Source organism: Ursus americanus, chromosome 27 (assembly GCF_024610735.1).
Source record: "Ursus americanus isolate L20-20 chromosome 27, mUrsAme1.1.p, whole genome shotgun sequence".
NCBI classification, from domain to species: domain Eukaryota; kingdom Metazoa; phylum Chordata; class Mammalia; order Carnivora; family Ursidae; genus Ursus; species Ursus americanus.
In genome coordinates, this window is record NC_142153.1 from 31762762 (window position 1) to 31777081 (window position 14320).

Consider the following 14320-nt stretch of genomic DNA (forward strand, 5'->3'; position numbering starts at 1 on the left):
TTCATTTAACAATGAACTTAACACTTCAACTTATTGCATTTTCTACGTTCTTTTCAATTTGCAACCATGTTGGATTTTTGTGGAAAAGGGGCAAAGAATCTAAATGATCAAAAAGGTAAAATTACTTTTGTGAGCAGAAACTCAAGGTCCCCGGCTTATTTAAGCCAGTAGGAAGAGGTTCACACGCGAGCTCGCTAGCGGTGTTTTATACACTTGCCTCCAGGGATTTCAGATGATCCGCTACCTGAAAACCTTGCAGGACACTGTTTCTCAAGGTATGACAGCTTAATTCAAGTCCCATCATCTCAGCATATGTAAACTATGGAGTGACTTAAGTGAAATATACTTTAAAACGATAGCTTTCTCTTTTGCCTAAAAGGCAAAAATAAAACAAAAGTCAGGTTTACTTGATCTTTGAGTGAATAAATCAGAATCTGCTATTTCTGAATTTTAATATGAGGAAGTAAACTGATTACACCCACGCCAAAGCTGGCCGACACACAATTTCTTCTCAAAGTGAGTACTTTCCTTAGTCTTCACATTAGCTTTACAATTCCCAAAAGGCTTATATGTCAATTATATCTCAATAAAGCCAGGAGATAAAAAAATTCCCAAAGGGAAATTACTTGCTTTAAAGATAAATGTGTGTTTTTACAAACAGAAATGGACTTTTAAGTTTTCAAAAAATATAATTATCCTACAATGATCAGTTTCTTTGAAAAGCATTCTCTTGTGAAATTTTTGTTCACATTGATGATCTTTAACATATAACTCTTTATTTTCTTGTTGCTATGCTAAGAATTTCATAAACCCTGGAAAGAATAAAATTATCATTTAGTAATAATTATTATTAAGCTTAATAATAATTAAATTATTATTTAATACTGGGATTATTTTCTTATTATCTTAAACATGACTTCTTAAAATGTAAGATATTTTGTCCAGATCTGCTTGTAATTACTGTAGATACTTATAACCTAAGTGCCTGGCACTTATAATAATTACTTATAATAATACATAAATAACTGAAGACTAATACAGTTAGTTAGGCCTGGTAAAAGCTAAGATTTTTATTGATCACTGTGTTATTATTTTTAAATTGTCATCACTTCTAGTTTGGCCAGAAAAAATTACAACCCAAACAGACAGTCTGGAAAATATATATATTTTTCATGTAATTGTTCTCACCTTGAAATTTCGAAGCGAACCAAGAAATCATTTTTCTTTCTGAATTGAATTAGTCTTTTTTGTTTCTCTACTAGTTTAGGAAGCTCTAAAGAAAACACAAAACAATAGAAGTTAGGCAAGGGAATAGCATAAGTTGGGAATTGTTATCATTTTGCTAAATTAAATGACCTCCGAAATCTTCACACCTTCGCCCTCCTCCCAGCTCCCTGGCCTGCCTGTGCTGCATGTCCCGTGCAGAATTCTCAGTACAGTGTGAGTTCAGCTCAACTGAGGTAATAAGCATCCTAAAAAGACAGCATCTATTGCATCTGGAAAGAGTGCACACACATAGGAAAGAGGAATAAACAAAACAAAACCAAAAAAAAAAAAAAACAAAAAAAAACACTGCAGAAACTAAGAATAAGTACACAAAGTACACAAGTGTATTTATTACATTTTGCAAGCACTTTGTTCTACATTTCAAAAACGCCACCATCAAGCTGTTGGCACATTTATGTACAAAACAGATTAATTGTAATGCCTGCTACAAAGCACTCTTTGTGAAAATACAAACTCTAATACCAGGAAAAAAAAAGCCAAAAGCATCAACATCATTACATAAGTTTAAAAGACAGTTTTAAAAATCATCACAAACTGTTAAGACACAGAACTGAAACACTATAATATAGAATTTAAAGAAGCCCATTAATACTTTTGCTGAATATCTGTAATACTGCATATATCAGAAAAATGTTGAACCAGTAAGATAATCTACGTGTAAAAAAAAAAAAAGAAGCAAAACCCCAAATTGATTAAATAATACTACAGAATGCATAATCATGCCACAGATAACCCTAGTAATACCCCGCTACCTACTACAAGAACTTGTAAAATTACGGATGATGCATGACTAGTCGTTGTACAAAGATTGTTTCACTCATAAATTTTATTAGAAATGCACTTACACTGAGAAAAGATTTCACAATGGTCAAATCAGTGCACAATACTACCTAATTTTTATACACTGACAAAAATGTCTTGTCAGGCTACATCATTTTAAAAGACACTTTACAGCATTCTTGTAGCGTTAGAAATAATCAAAAGAAGAGTCAAGGTTAAAACAAACACCAATTTTGGTCCAGTAATACTGATTGCTTTTTTTTTTTATTCCTTTGATATAGGTACTTCTTATAAATGATTATGAATGAACATTTGGTTAAAATGACTTACTTCAAATAAAAACACAGATATATCACTACGCTTGGAAGGGATACATTCTAGAGTGGCCTCTGACCACAGTTTAAAAAACACTACAGGTAAACCAACATGGATTGGAAGGCTGCAAGCAAAGCTATTATATTAATAGAAGCCTTTTCAAATATATCATACATATTGGAGGGATAGTTTACAGAGGTGCAATCCGTTAAAACGTTTTAAAGTAGGTAAAACAACTTCAGAGGGGTTACTGTGCTTATTTTTTTCATATACCACCTTCATAAAGGTAATTAATGTTCCACATTAGCATATTAAAAGTTCCAATCCAGCCACTGCTTAAATCACAAAGAGATCATTCTCCAATAGTTCACAGTAGTTATTTCCATTAAAATTGTCTCTATACTAAGCTTTAAAAGGTAAGTCTGGTGTCACAATCTTAAAAAGGCAACTAGCCATGCAATAGCATCACTGTTTCTACGTGCTCACAACATAAACATGAGTAATCGGAGAGAAATACCTTTTAAGTACATCAAGAAAAAAATACAATGTTAACAAAGATAAGAAGCACTTTTTTTTTTTTTTCAAACCTACTCTTACAAATTTAGAAATTGCACCTTAGATTAATGAGAACACGAACCAGGGCCTGTCGTTAACGTGGCCACTGATCTCCAGACGGGATTTCCAGATTTCAAGAAGAATTATCACGATACCATCTCTGTCTATTGTTCATAATGTACAATGGTCCCTTTGAAGGTTACCTGTAGTTAAACTAGTTACCGAAATCAAAACTAAAAAGTATAAAAAGCTATTTTTCTTTTCAAAACATAAGAAATAATGCAAAAGGTGTTATGTATTAACACATGGGAAGTGATTAAAAATCAAATAATTCTCTGCATTTGACAATGTCAGTATCTTCAGTCTTACAGAATTATTAAATGAGTTTGAGAAATTTAAAAAAAGGAAGAGGCTGGATAGGAGCTTGTAGAAGAGATCTGATCACACCAATTTAACAAATTAGGAAATTAAGTGCTAAACAGCAAGGAATTGTGTTCAGGTGATTCATAAGTCACCCTACATATCACTGATGAGAAGCACTTCCATTTTTGTTTGCAAAAGGTTGGATGGTTGGATGGCCCTTAGTTAAACACCAATGCATCGGAAAGGCGGGAAGGACAGGAAGGGTTTGTTTATGTGTACGCGTTGAGCCGCTCTTTGGAGCGAGTAGAGTGGATGTCATGAAGCTCTTGCTCCTCCTTCGACTTGATGTCCTCGTATTTCTGCATTCGGCAGGCATCTTTCACATAAGCCCAGTTGGCAGACAGAACCATAAGGTAGTGAACCTAATCAAAGACAGAGATAATTTATACTGGAAGCCTGTTCAGTGTCTCCATTACACCCTGCTATCAGGAAAGAAATATTCAAATTATATGCTTATGTAGGATATGTGCACTAGCAAGAGGGACCCCAAATCTCTGTGATTGTAATAGGAACAACATAAATATGTTATTCCTTCTCACATCTCCGACTATGATGGCATCTTCTCAGCTCCCTTTCTTTCAGAATCTCTTTCTCTCCTTCTTTTTCGAGTCTGGAGCAGCCAAGATTGATTCTTAATCCTCATGTGATGTTTTCTGTCCGTTTTGCCCTCACGTACCCAAACCAAAAGGCTATACATTTCATCTATGTTTCCCCATCCGTAACAGAAAATGGTCTCTTACACTGTTTGAGTCTAGACAACTCTGAATTAATGGGAGTATATATTATTGCCTGCTCCACAACAGAAAGAGGGATCATGGAAACCCCAACATAAATCTGTGGATTTAACTGTCAAGTTAATTTTCCATAATTTTGCCGTTTCCTTTGGATTGTAAACTATAAGAGGGCAAGTATTGTGTCATCTGGATTTTGTATGTTTGCATACATTCACAATAGCTAGAAGGGTGTCATGTTCACAGAGGAAGTTTCTGATCTGTCTTGAGTAACATAGTTACTTAAGTAATGAAGTTCCTGATTGGACTTGAATTCACTCGGCTATGAGATCACTTGTTTCTTTTTCTCTCATTCCCTCACTCCTGGTCCATAGAGAGAGATAAAGCAGTTTTCCAAATGATGACTTTTGATGGGTGAATGTGAAATAGAGACTAAGTTGTTAATTATTTACTTGATCTGGGTTTTAAACAGTGGGTAATATTTTTATCCATAATTTAGTAAAATAGAACACTAACATTTTGATTAGCCAAGAGTACCTTGAAAGACAGGAGGTAGGTTGGTTTTAGAAAAGGACAGACAGACGTCAAGAACACATAGTCAATTCTAAATGGAGACTGTTGTGATACGTTAAGGTACTCAACAGGCAGTAGGAAAAAAAATGACAATTTTGACACGGCAGTATGGGAAAAGATGCATACCAATAAGAATTTTCAGAATGTTCTGTTTCCTCTGAAATTCTGCATTTTGTGTAGTGGAAATTGTAAGCCACATGCAAGCAAGAGCTGAGTTATATTCTTGTCCTCTGTCATTGTCATAGTGAAGGCTTCATCACTACATACATAGGGACTGAGCAGAGGTTATACGCATGACCAGATTCACATGGCACCTTGCCGAGTTGCTCGGAAGAGATCAAGTGCTGTGGAGAGTGTTTAGCAAGTAGTGGGTACTCAAAATACGTTTCGCATGAATGAATATATTTTTAGATGTACAAAAACCTTCCTTTTAAAGTCTGAGAAAATATAACCCCTAACTTATTATTAAATATGTCTGAGTGAGATACTGAAAAGAGCTTCAGCATCATTCTAGTCAGAAACGGGCACTTTCCAGATCTTCAGACATTTCCTCTGGCCTTAGGGGGACACCAGCTGCCAGGCTCATTAGTGTCAGGTGGACAGCGGTCCCTGGAACCTGGCGCAATGCCAAGTGGACCCCTTTTGTCAGCATCTACAGAACTTCCTAACACCTCTGAAAAATCATATGGAGTAGATCACATTAGTCCTAGTACAAATTCTTACCATTTTTGCCTTAAATTACAGATGATGTTTTAAATATTTTGGTAGAGAAGGATTTATCTCAATTTTCTCATCCCTAATATGGAAATAATGATGGTAGTCTACTTTGAATGTTGAAGGAGTTGGTGATGAGGTTAACTACAGTGTCTACATTATGACTATTGACTGTATTTTGGTCCTTAAGCATTTGGCGGTGCTTTCAACAAAGCAAGGGTTAAAGAAATATTAGCAAATAACAGTACTATTGGTACTAATATTAGTACCAGGAACAGAAGCAGTAATTATTGTTATATTATCCCTGTCTCCTAAAAACTTAACTATTATCAGAGCTAACGAATCGGAAATACCGATGTCAATCAGTAGTTAGATGTTATTTATTTCTTAAGGAATTTATGCTGTGTGTATATTTAGATATCCAAAAGGTAATATTCTAAACTCTTGTACTTTGAAATAAAATTTATTTATAACTTAGTATCTGAGTTTATGCAAAGCATAGATTCCTTAAGAAATACATAGCATCTGAATTTCTATTAAGATCTTTTTGATAATAGAATCATTTCAGAGTAAGCATTTTTAGGGACATTTAAATACATTATTCATTTACGCAGGTACTTTTCACTAATGTATGCCTAAAGGCAGACATTTTTACACAGAGTTTCACACACATATGTAGCAAATGCGAACGTATGCTTTATTACACACCTCTTCACAAAAAGTGCTTTGATAGACCTCTTATACATGAGTGCATATTGCTTGAACAAACACAAGTCCCTAATTATCCATCACACAGGAAAGTGTGTATGGACAAATGTTTCCTCTTATCTCACAGCCAGGCTGGGTGCTGCTTGGGATCATGAGAGCTTGGAACATCACTGCCCAGAACATGTAATGCTTCTCCAGGGCATATTTTAGCACAGATTTTAGGCTGACAATATAATGCCTTTGCTAATTGTCTTATTGTGACCCCTCAGATTAATTAGCCAGCATGATCTTATTAAGCACCTCATATTCTGAAATAAAATGCCTATGTATATAGGAGTTTATACCCTCAATCTGAAATGTTGAGGAATTAGCATGATACTAAATCAGCAAAATATCTGAAAACTTACTTTAGCACTGACATAGTCATTTCTGTTATTTTAAAATCAATTTTAGTGAAACAATCAAATCTTGATATGTAAGTTTTTAAGTCACTAAAAAATAACTGGTCTGAAATGGCTCATTAGTAACTTATCACTGATTATTCCTAGTTTCATTCTTTTTTTTTTTTAAGATTTTATTTATTTATTTATTTTGAGAGCAGGGGTAGGGGAGAGGGAGAGGAGAGAAGTCTCAAGCAGCTCCCCATTGAGCATGTAGCCAGCCCTACGTGGGGCTGGATCCCACCCCCTGAGATCATGACCCAAGAGGAAATCAAGAGTTGGATGCTTAACAGACTGAGCCACCCAGGTACTCTCCTAGTTTTACTCTTTTTTTTTTTTTTTTTTAAGATTTTATTTGTTTATTTGACAGAGACAGCCAGCAAGAGAGGGAACACAAGCAGGGGGAGTGGGAGAGGAAGAAGCAGGCTCAGAGCGGAGGAGCCTGATGTGGGGCTTGATCCCACAACCCCAGGATCATGCCCTGAGCTGAAGGCAGACACTTAACCACTGTGCCACCCAGGCGCCCCCTAGTTTTACTCTTTGACAAGAGAGAAAACACACTTATTTTTTCAAAAGTGTTCCTTTCACCAACACATTGGACATTGTATTGGCACTTGAAGGAAAGGAATTAAATAAACCTGAATTAATTCATCATTTTTGCATATTGAATTGGCTAGAATATTTGTGAGGTTACTGGGAAGAACTCTGTACTACTTCACTTTTGTATTATTACTTTGTATACTAGGATGCAAAACTAAGGACTGGAAGACCTTGGCTGCGAAAACTATTACGGATGCTCCAAGTATTTGTCCAAGGTCGGTCTTTGGTAGTCCAGTGAGCAAACCGCACTTCACAGTGAGTTACCGAGGAAGAGACGGAATCTGGAACGTTGCTGGTCCTCAAGACTCAGTAAAAAGCCTGACTTGAAAAACTTGTTCTTAACAAAATTAGATATCAAAGAAAGGACAGGAAACTATTGATGTCTGTGTTAAGAAGAATAAATTAATCCTTTTTCCATAAGTGTCTCACTATGGCTTTTTTATGTCCTTAAATAAGGAGGAGAAAAGGATGATGTCAGTTAAAGAACTGATTAGATTACCTAGACTATCACACTGATACAGACCTCTATGATCCAGAGACGATTTCTTTACCTTAATAGTGATCTAATATCTGAAACACGAATGAATTTACTTATTTCTGTTAATGTTACTGATATAACTGTTCTAATCCTTAAACTGCTTACTGAATGTTATCTCTATTGTAATGATGATACCTTTTCAGGTTAAGCCTTTTTTTTCACTTATTTATTTGCCCACTCCTCTTTGTTCCCCCTGCCCGCCTTTTTTCTACTGATATTAAAATAAATAGGATTCATATGGACTTCAGGATTGGAGATAAATGATCATCTCAACAAGGAAATCGCTTTGTCCTTCAAATCGAAAAACCAAGCCTCAGAGCTTGAGGTCTTACCATAGCAATAACTGCCGCCCCAGCCCCAGCAAGTGCCACAATGAACAAATGGAAGGTCATGTTCAGCTGCAAAGGAAACCACAGAGAATCAAAACACGCGTCAGAGTTACAAGCAGAAGAGTGATCAGGACTACTGCTGCCTTCGAATAAGAACTTTGTACATCTTTAACAAAAGTGCACTTAGGATACATCTCGCACTCAATCCAAAAATATTATTATGGCATCTTTTCTCCTGCAAATTATTTAGGTCTCTGCAAGTGCCTCATTTTAGTATACTTTTATTACAAAGATGAGATCGTCATGAATAAAGATGGTTTTCAGTAATATTATAAGTATATAAGGCTACATTATCTTTTCAAACATAACATTAAAAATGTTCAACATTCTTGAAAATGATAGTTTCTAGAAAAATGTATATTTGTAATCATTTTTATTGAAATAGAGCATCTCATTCATGTTTATTCTCCAGTCCCCCTGCATAACATCCCTGTGAGTAAAATTAGCTCTGAGACCAAAAGGGGAAAAGTCAGTTTAGATTTAATTATATATTTTTCAACTACCAAAATGAAGATAAAATTCGGACAGCATAAACAGCTTTAAAAACGTTTACCTCAGTGGACTCACACATCCTCAGGAAATTCTCAGAGACGGTGCAAATCTTCTTTTCCTCTCCAATTGTCACAATCCCTACATGTAGAAAATTATAGCTTAGTTTATAAATGTTTTCAAGAGCCCAGAGAGAGAAAAGGAATCTTATGCTGATAAAAACTAAGGAACTTCCATTTTATGCTATAGTATAATGGAAACCTTCTCCATCAGCTTTTATTGCTAGATAATAATTATGACCAGAATTATGAATGGAAGATCAAAACTATTTAGCCCTCAAACAATTTACATTTTCAATCTGAATTCAATTGGACCCAGCTCCCAGAATCTCCAGATTCAACTGTAGCCAGTTGATTGGTTTGGTCCATTAATGCAATGGTGCAGGCATCACAATTATTTTGATAACTATATTCCAGACTGTGCTGAAGTGTGGGTCTAAATTTATTCTGCTGGTACAAAGCTTCTGTTAGTCTATAAAAGCATATTGCCCAAAGGAGTAATTATTCTCTGCTAATACTGAAAACACTGTTATTTGTATGAAAAAAATTTTAAAAACCCTGTAATTTTGCTCATATTCCCCCTTGCTCCAGTTGGCTTACAGACTAACTGCATCAGAATCACCTGGGGAATGCTCAAAAATATGTATTTCTGGACTCCACCGCAGACTTTGAAATCAGAAACTGTGAGTGTTTGCCGGGAGTACTGCATCTTTTTTTTTTTTTTTTAAAGATTTTATTTATTTATTTGACAGAGAGAGAGACAGCCAGCGAGAGAGGGAACACAAGCAGGGGGAGTGGGAGAGGAAGAAGCAGGCTCCCAGTGGAGGAGCCTGATGTGGGGCTCGATCCCAGGACCCTGGAACCATGCCCTGAGCCAAAAGCAGACGCTTAACGACGGAACCACCCAGGCACCCCAGGGAGTATTGCATCTTTTAACAAGCACATACATGCTACAGTGCCATGGATCTTATTTTACAGAAAAGTGATCAAGGTTAGCCTTAAATGGGTCTTGAATTTTGTTTTGAGAACTACTGAAGAATTAAACATATATACATAAAGGGAACCCCTCCCCCCCGACGAGTTCTGGGTGAACTAGTATCTAAGCTTTTAGCACTGTCTTCTCTTTATTTAATGTTAATATGTGTATCTATTCACATATTCTGGCTTTGAGGTACACCGTCAGCTCTCACTCTATGGAGCTGCTGCCATTCTGCCTTGACAATAGTTTGTGCAATTATTTTCGTTTTAAAAAGTAATCGACTTGCAGTCCATCGAATGCAGACATGTTTCTCTGTGACCTTTCCTTTCTGCCAAGATGGCGCTAGGAGGGGAGAGGCGAAATAAGAAGCCCCTAAGATGTGTCTCATAAACCATCATTATTGAGAAAGCTTCCTGGTAAATGCCATGCTTCTCCATGCTGAGTCACTACAGACGTCATTCGTGTGGAATACCCAGGCTCCACACACATTTCCTTACCTGTGTCTTTTTTCACCTTTGCAGCAAAATTCCTCAGAAGCATTGACTATGTTCAACAGTTAGCCATTCCCTTCTTTTCCTTTCTGCTTAAACCTTTTCCACCTTTTCCAGTCAGATTTTGCCTCAACCCCATGGAAACCAGCCATGACCTCCACATAAATAAAACCAAAGATGAGTTCTCCGTTCTTTTCCTGGCCAGTTGGCAGTGCTGGAGGCAGCTGCTGACTCCCGCTCCTTCATGTGCTTCTTCATTATGTCCCCAAATCTACGGACTCCTGTTTTTATCTTTTGATTCTCCCAGGTCCCCTCTCTCTAGGACCTCGTTCCTGGAAGCTCCCAGCGCGCACACCTCTGCCATCTTTGTCCCCTGTCGATCTCACTGAGTCTCAGAGCTTGCTAGAAATTATCAACAGCTCCTCAAACCCATTCAGCCAGCCCTGTGGCCTCTCTCCTGAAATCAAGACTCATATACCCAATTTCTTACCTTTGACAACTCTGTTTAGATTCCTAATAAGTCTCTAAAAACCAACATCTTCAAAAGCCAACTCTGATCTCCCTTGCCTGCCTCCCTCCCACACAAGCTCTTCTTGTAGGCTCCCCGGCTCATGTGACAGCCAGTCAGTCTTCCCCGTGGTCCCGGCCACAACTGCATTCCTCCTTGGGTCCTCTTTTTCTCTCAACCCCCCATGTCCACCTGTCAAGACATTCTGCAGCCCCTATCTTCAAAGTACAATCAGCACCAGACCACTTCTCCCCATTTCTCTCACTACTACCCCACCTGAGCCACCACTCAGCCACCTCAGGGCTACGACAAGAGTGCCAACCGGCTTCCCTGCTTCTCCTCTTGGGACAGTCAGTTCTCCATATGGCAGCCAGAGCGGTTCATCCACAAGGTAAGGGGGATATTGCTTCTTTTCTGCCCAAACCTGCAAATAGCCTCTACTCCCTTCAGAATAAAAGTCTCTAAATGGATGACGTCCTGCCGTGCAGTCAGCATGGCATTCCATGACTCCCAGACTCCATCCGGATCCGTTCTCCCTGCTTTCTCGTTCTACTTCGGCCACACTGGCCTCTCTGCTGTTTGCTGAAGATGCTAGGCATGGAGCTACCTTGGTAACTTTGCCTGGATCTTCCCTCCACCATGAATATTCCTGTGACCCTCATATCTTTCCCATAACGGCTATTTGGTGAAGGCTTCCTCCATCACCTTTAAAATATTGTAACCGAACCCTTCCATTCGGTCTCCAGTACTCCTGATGTTAAATACATATGTATATAATATATCATCCAGTTTTTATGATATAAATACCATAAACCACACCTATACACATTGCAAGTTAATTATAGTTTGTCAATCCACACCTGTTTAATGTGAAGCTATGAAAATGAGCATCAGGGGTATCTAAGATGTGCTGCCGTGCAAATCTGAAAACTTGATTATTTGGATTCGTGTGTCTCTGTCAATGAATGGCCAAACTGGCCTCACTGCAATGAAGCAAACTAGTCAGATTCACTAGTTTTTCTAAATATTGAGTACATTCATACATATTAATTCCACTCGATATAGAAGAGCCCTTAACTAAAATATACGCAGTGACCTTTCCACTTTCTTAAAAACAGGTAACAAGTCAGGATTGTATAAGAGAAGCAGCAAGAACACACTGAAAGGAGAGCAAACAGTAAGAATTTGATTCATCAGAGCTGCAGCCACGAGCTTTCTCTACAGTTTTTTTTTTTTTAAATGTCATTTAAACTAGTTAAACCGAAGTAATATATTTCTGGCTTTCTAAGAATTGGTTGTGTCTGAACTAGGAAAAACTTGCATCGTGTGCACAGTTCCTATTACTTTCATTGTTAGGGCAATAAAAGCCTCTTGGAGGTTTCAGGCAGTCGAAGCACCAGGGCTCAGGGCATAAATTTCTTACAGAGGAAATTGCAAGCTAGAGGTGGAGGTAAGCAGAAGGAGTAGGTATAATGGTACTATGATCCCTTACAGGGTGGTGGGAAACTAACTCCCTGCTAGGAAATATAAATGCTGAATTTTCAAATAACTTACCATTTACATTACTAGTCTTAAAGATGATAGAATACCAGAAGTATCCTTTTCTAGCTTCTCTAGGCTATCCACATTGCTTGGCTCCTGGCCCCTTTCGTCCATCTTCAAAGTGAGTCAAATGGCATCTCTCTGTGCATTTCTTCTGAGGTCTATGATCTAAGTGTTTGTCAAATTTTGATTTATTTTATTTTTTGACATGGAGATTTTGTCTTTCAAAATTGAGCAGTGTTGACACTTAACAGAAGCTCAATAAATATTTGTTGAAGTGAAATTTTACTGAGAAGGGCCTTATGGAAATGAGATAAAAGCAAGCTGCTTCTGCCCCAATGGGCTGATGAGCTGGACGAAAGGGAGGGTTGGTTTTAAGACTAAAGGAGCCCCACCTACTCTGGACCACTCTCTCCCTATGGAGTTTCATCAAATAACCGGGTTTTAACAAAACACAGTTTTAAATTCTGGATCTAGAGGATATTATGCGGGGGGGTCAGTTTTAACATTTTCTGCAACAAATTTACTAAGACAAACCCCTCATTCATTCAATGTCATTAAATTGCTGTGCCTATAATTGAAGGACAACAGAAATAATTACCAAAGCATTAAAAAATTAAAATTGCTCGTCAAATTATTTCATGACTCATTTTGAAAAATGGCAGACCCTAATAGGACAAACCATCTTTAAGTTCCCCAACTGTAGGAGCTGCATAATGTTTCTGCTTGCCATTTGATCTGTATGACATGGATGCATTCATCACATGCAAGGGAATGAACAAGGAGATGCAAGTAGGGACTAAGCAGGTGTCCCAGCCGTTAGAGGACCAGAGTCCCATGATGCGGTTGAAAGACCTTGATCCTCTAAGAGCAAAGATATCATCTAGATGTAATGAGACAACTTAGCAAAATAAGAAAAATCGCTTTATAGCATGTTCCTATCTACTCAATCACTTTTTTGATGACATTAGTAAATGTCTGTACTGATCATAGTCCAGGCTTGGGGGGAGTGTCCTTTTCTACGCTGATGCCCCTTGATAACTTGATCGTGAACGCACATTCACGATTCTTATTGAGGGCGTATAATCCAGAAGGCAAATAAATACCATCCAGGCAGTAGATTCCATATAAAGGGCAAACAGAAAGACTTAATATCTGATGTAAAAGGTTGCATGGTGTCTCTTCCACATCACGGAGAAAAGTTAAATTAGAATAAATCTTGATAACTTTGTTGTAAACAGTGCTAAGATTCAAAGGGCAGCTTTAATTCTAGTCATGGTTTATACCTATTATAAGTGTGTCCCATACAGTATCTGGACACACTGTACTACAAAAATTGCTTGTTTATCTGAAATTGAAACTTCACTAGGTGGCTCGTATTTTAGCTAGCAACCCTGTCTGAGACACATCTCTTTCAATTTCCACTTTTCAGATCAGCAGAACAGGAGGAAGACATTGAAAGGGAGGAACTGAAGTCAGAGTTATGTTTTGCAAACAGCTGTTCTCTCATGACCTCCAAGAGCTGTTGCCAACGCTTTCTCTTCCTGTGTGTATGTGGGACATGATTCCAAGACTGAAACCTCTCCAGTGGAAGAGCTGTCCATATTCCCTCTGTGGTCTTCTTGCCAAGAACTTTATCCACAGAGCAGCCCTGCTTTTTATCAGGATCAGGCAAAGGAGGCTTAGGGCTCCAGCTTATGGGATGGAGAGGCTACAGCTTTGGAGCGTGCCACTGGCTGGTGTTGGACTGTTTCACTCTACCCCACAATCCACCTACAGCATCCTCACCGAGCCCCATGGTCTGCAGACACCACCTAGTGAAATGTTCTCCACTTTCCTAAAGTATCAGGAAACCTCATTAGAGAAAATCATAGGGCGCATTCCCAGATGTTCATGGGGTAGATTGTAATAGCAAGTCTGTGGGGGAAAAATCCACTCAAACACATGGATCTCCGTATCTTTTGTAAATTTTGTAGCTCCCATTTTTTTTTTTTTAACAAATGATGGATGGAACAGAATTCCGAACAGGTTGGGTGAGATTAGATCCACTTCTTTGCGTTTGTCTATCAGCAGTACTTGCAAGCTGATCTGTAATTACCACAGACTCTGAAACAAGACTGTTGGGGTTTGAATCCTGGCTCTGTCACTTCCTAGCTGTATAATCTTGGGCAACTCATTTAAGCTCTCTGTGTCATTTAT

At 38.0% G+C, this 14320-nt stretch overlaps 1 protein-coding gene across 2 annotated transcripts in view; it reads right to left on the bottom strand.

The window, feature by feature from the left end:
• Positions 1-1588: 1588 nt before the first annotated feature.
• The window catches only part of GPM6A (glycoprotein M6A), a 330493-nt gene continuing 317761 nt past the window's right edge, over positions 1589-14320 (bottom strand). For both annotated transcript variants that reach the window (XM_087856497.1, XM_087856496.1), the window contains exons 5-7: positions 8607-8683; positions 7997-8062; positions 1589-3722 (exon numbers count right to left, since the gene is read on the bottom strand). In XM_087856497.1, the coding sequence (XP_087712623.1) occupies positions 3570-3722; positions 7997-8062; positions 8607-8683 (296 nt within the window). In that variant the 3' untranslated portion in view covers positions 1589-3569. The remainder of the gene's footprint in view (positions 3723-7996; positions 8063-8606; positions 8684-14320) is intronic.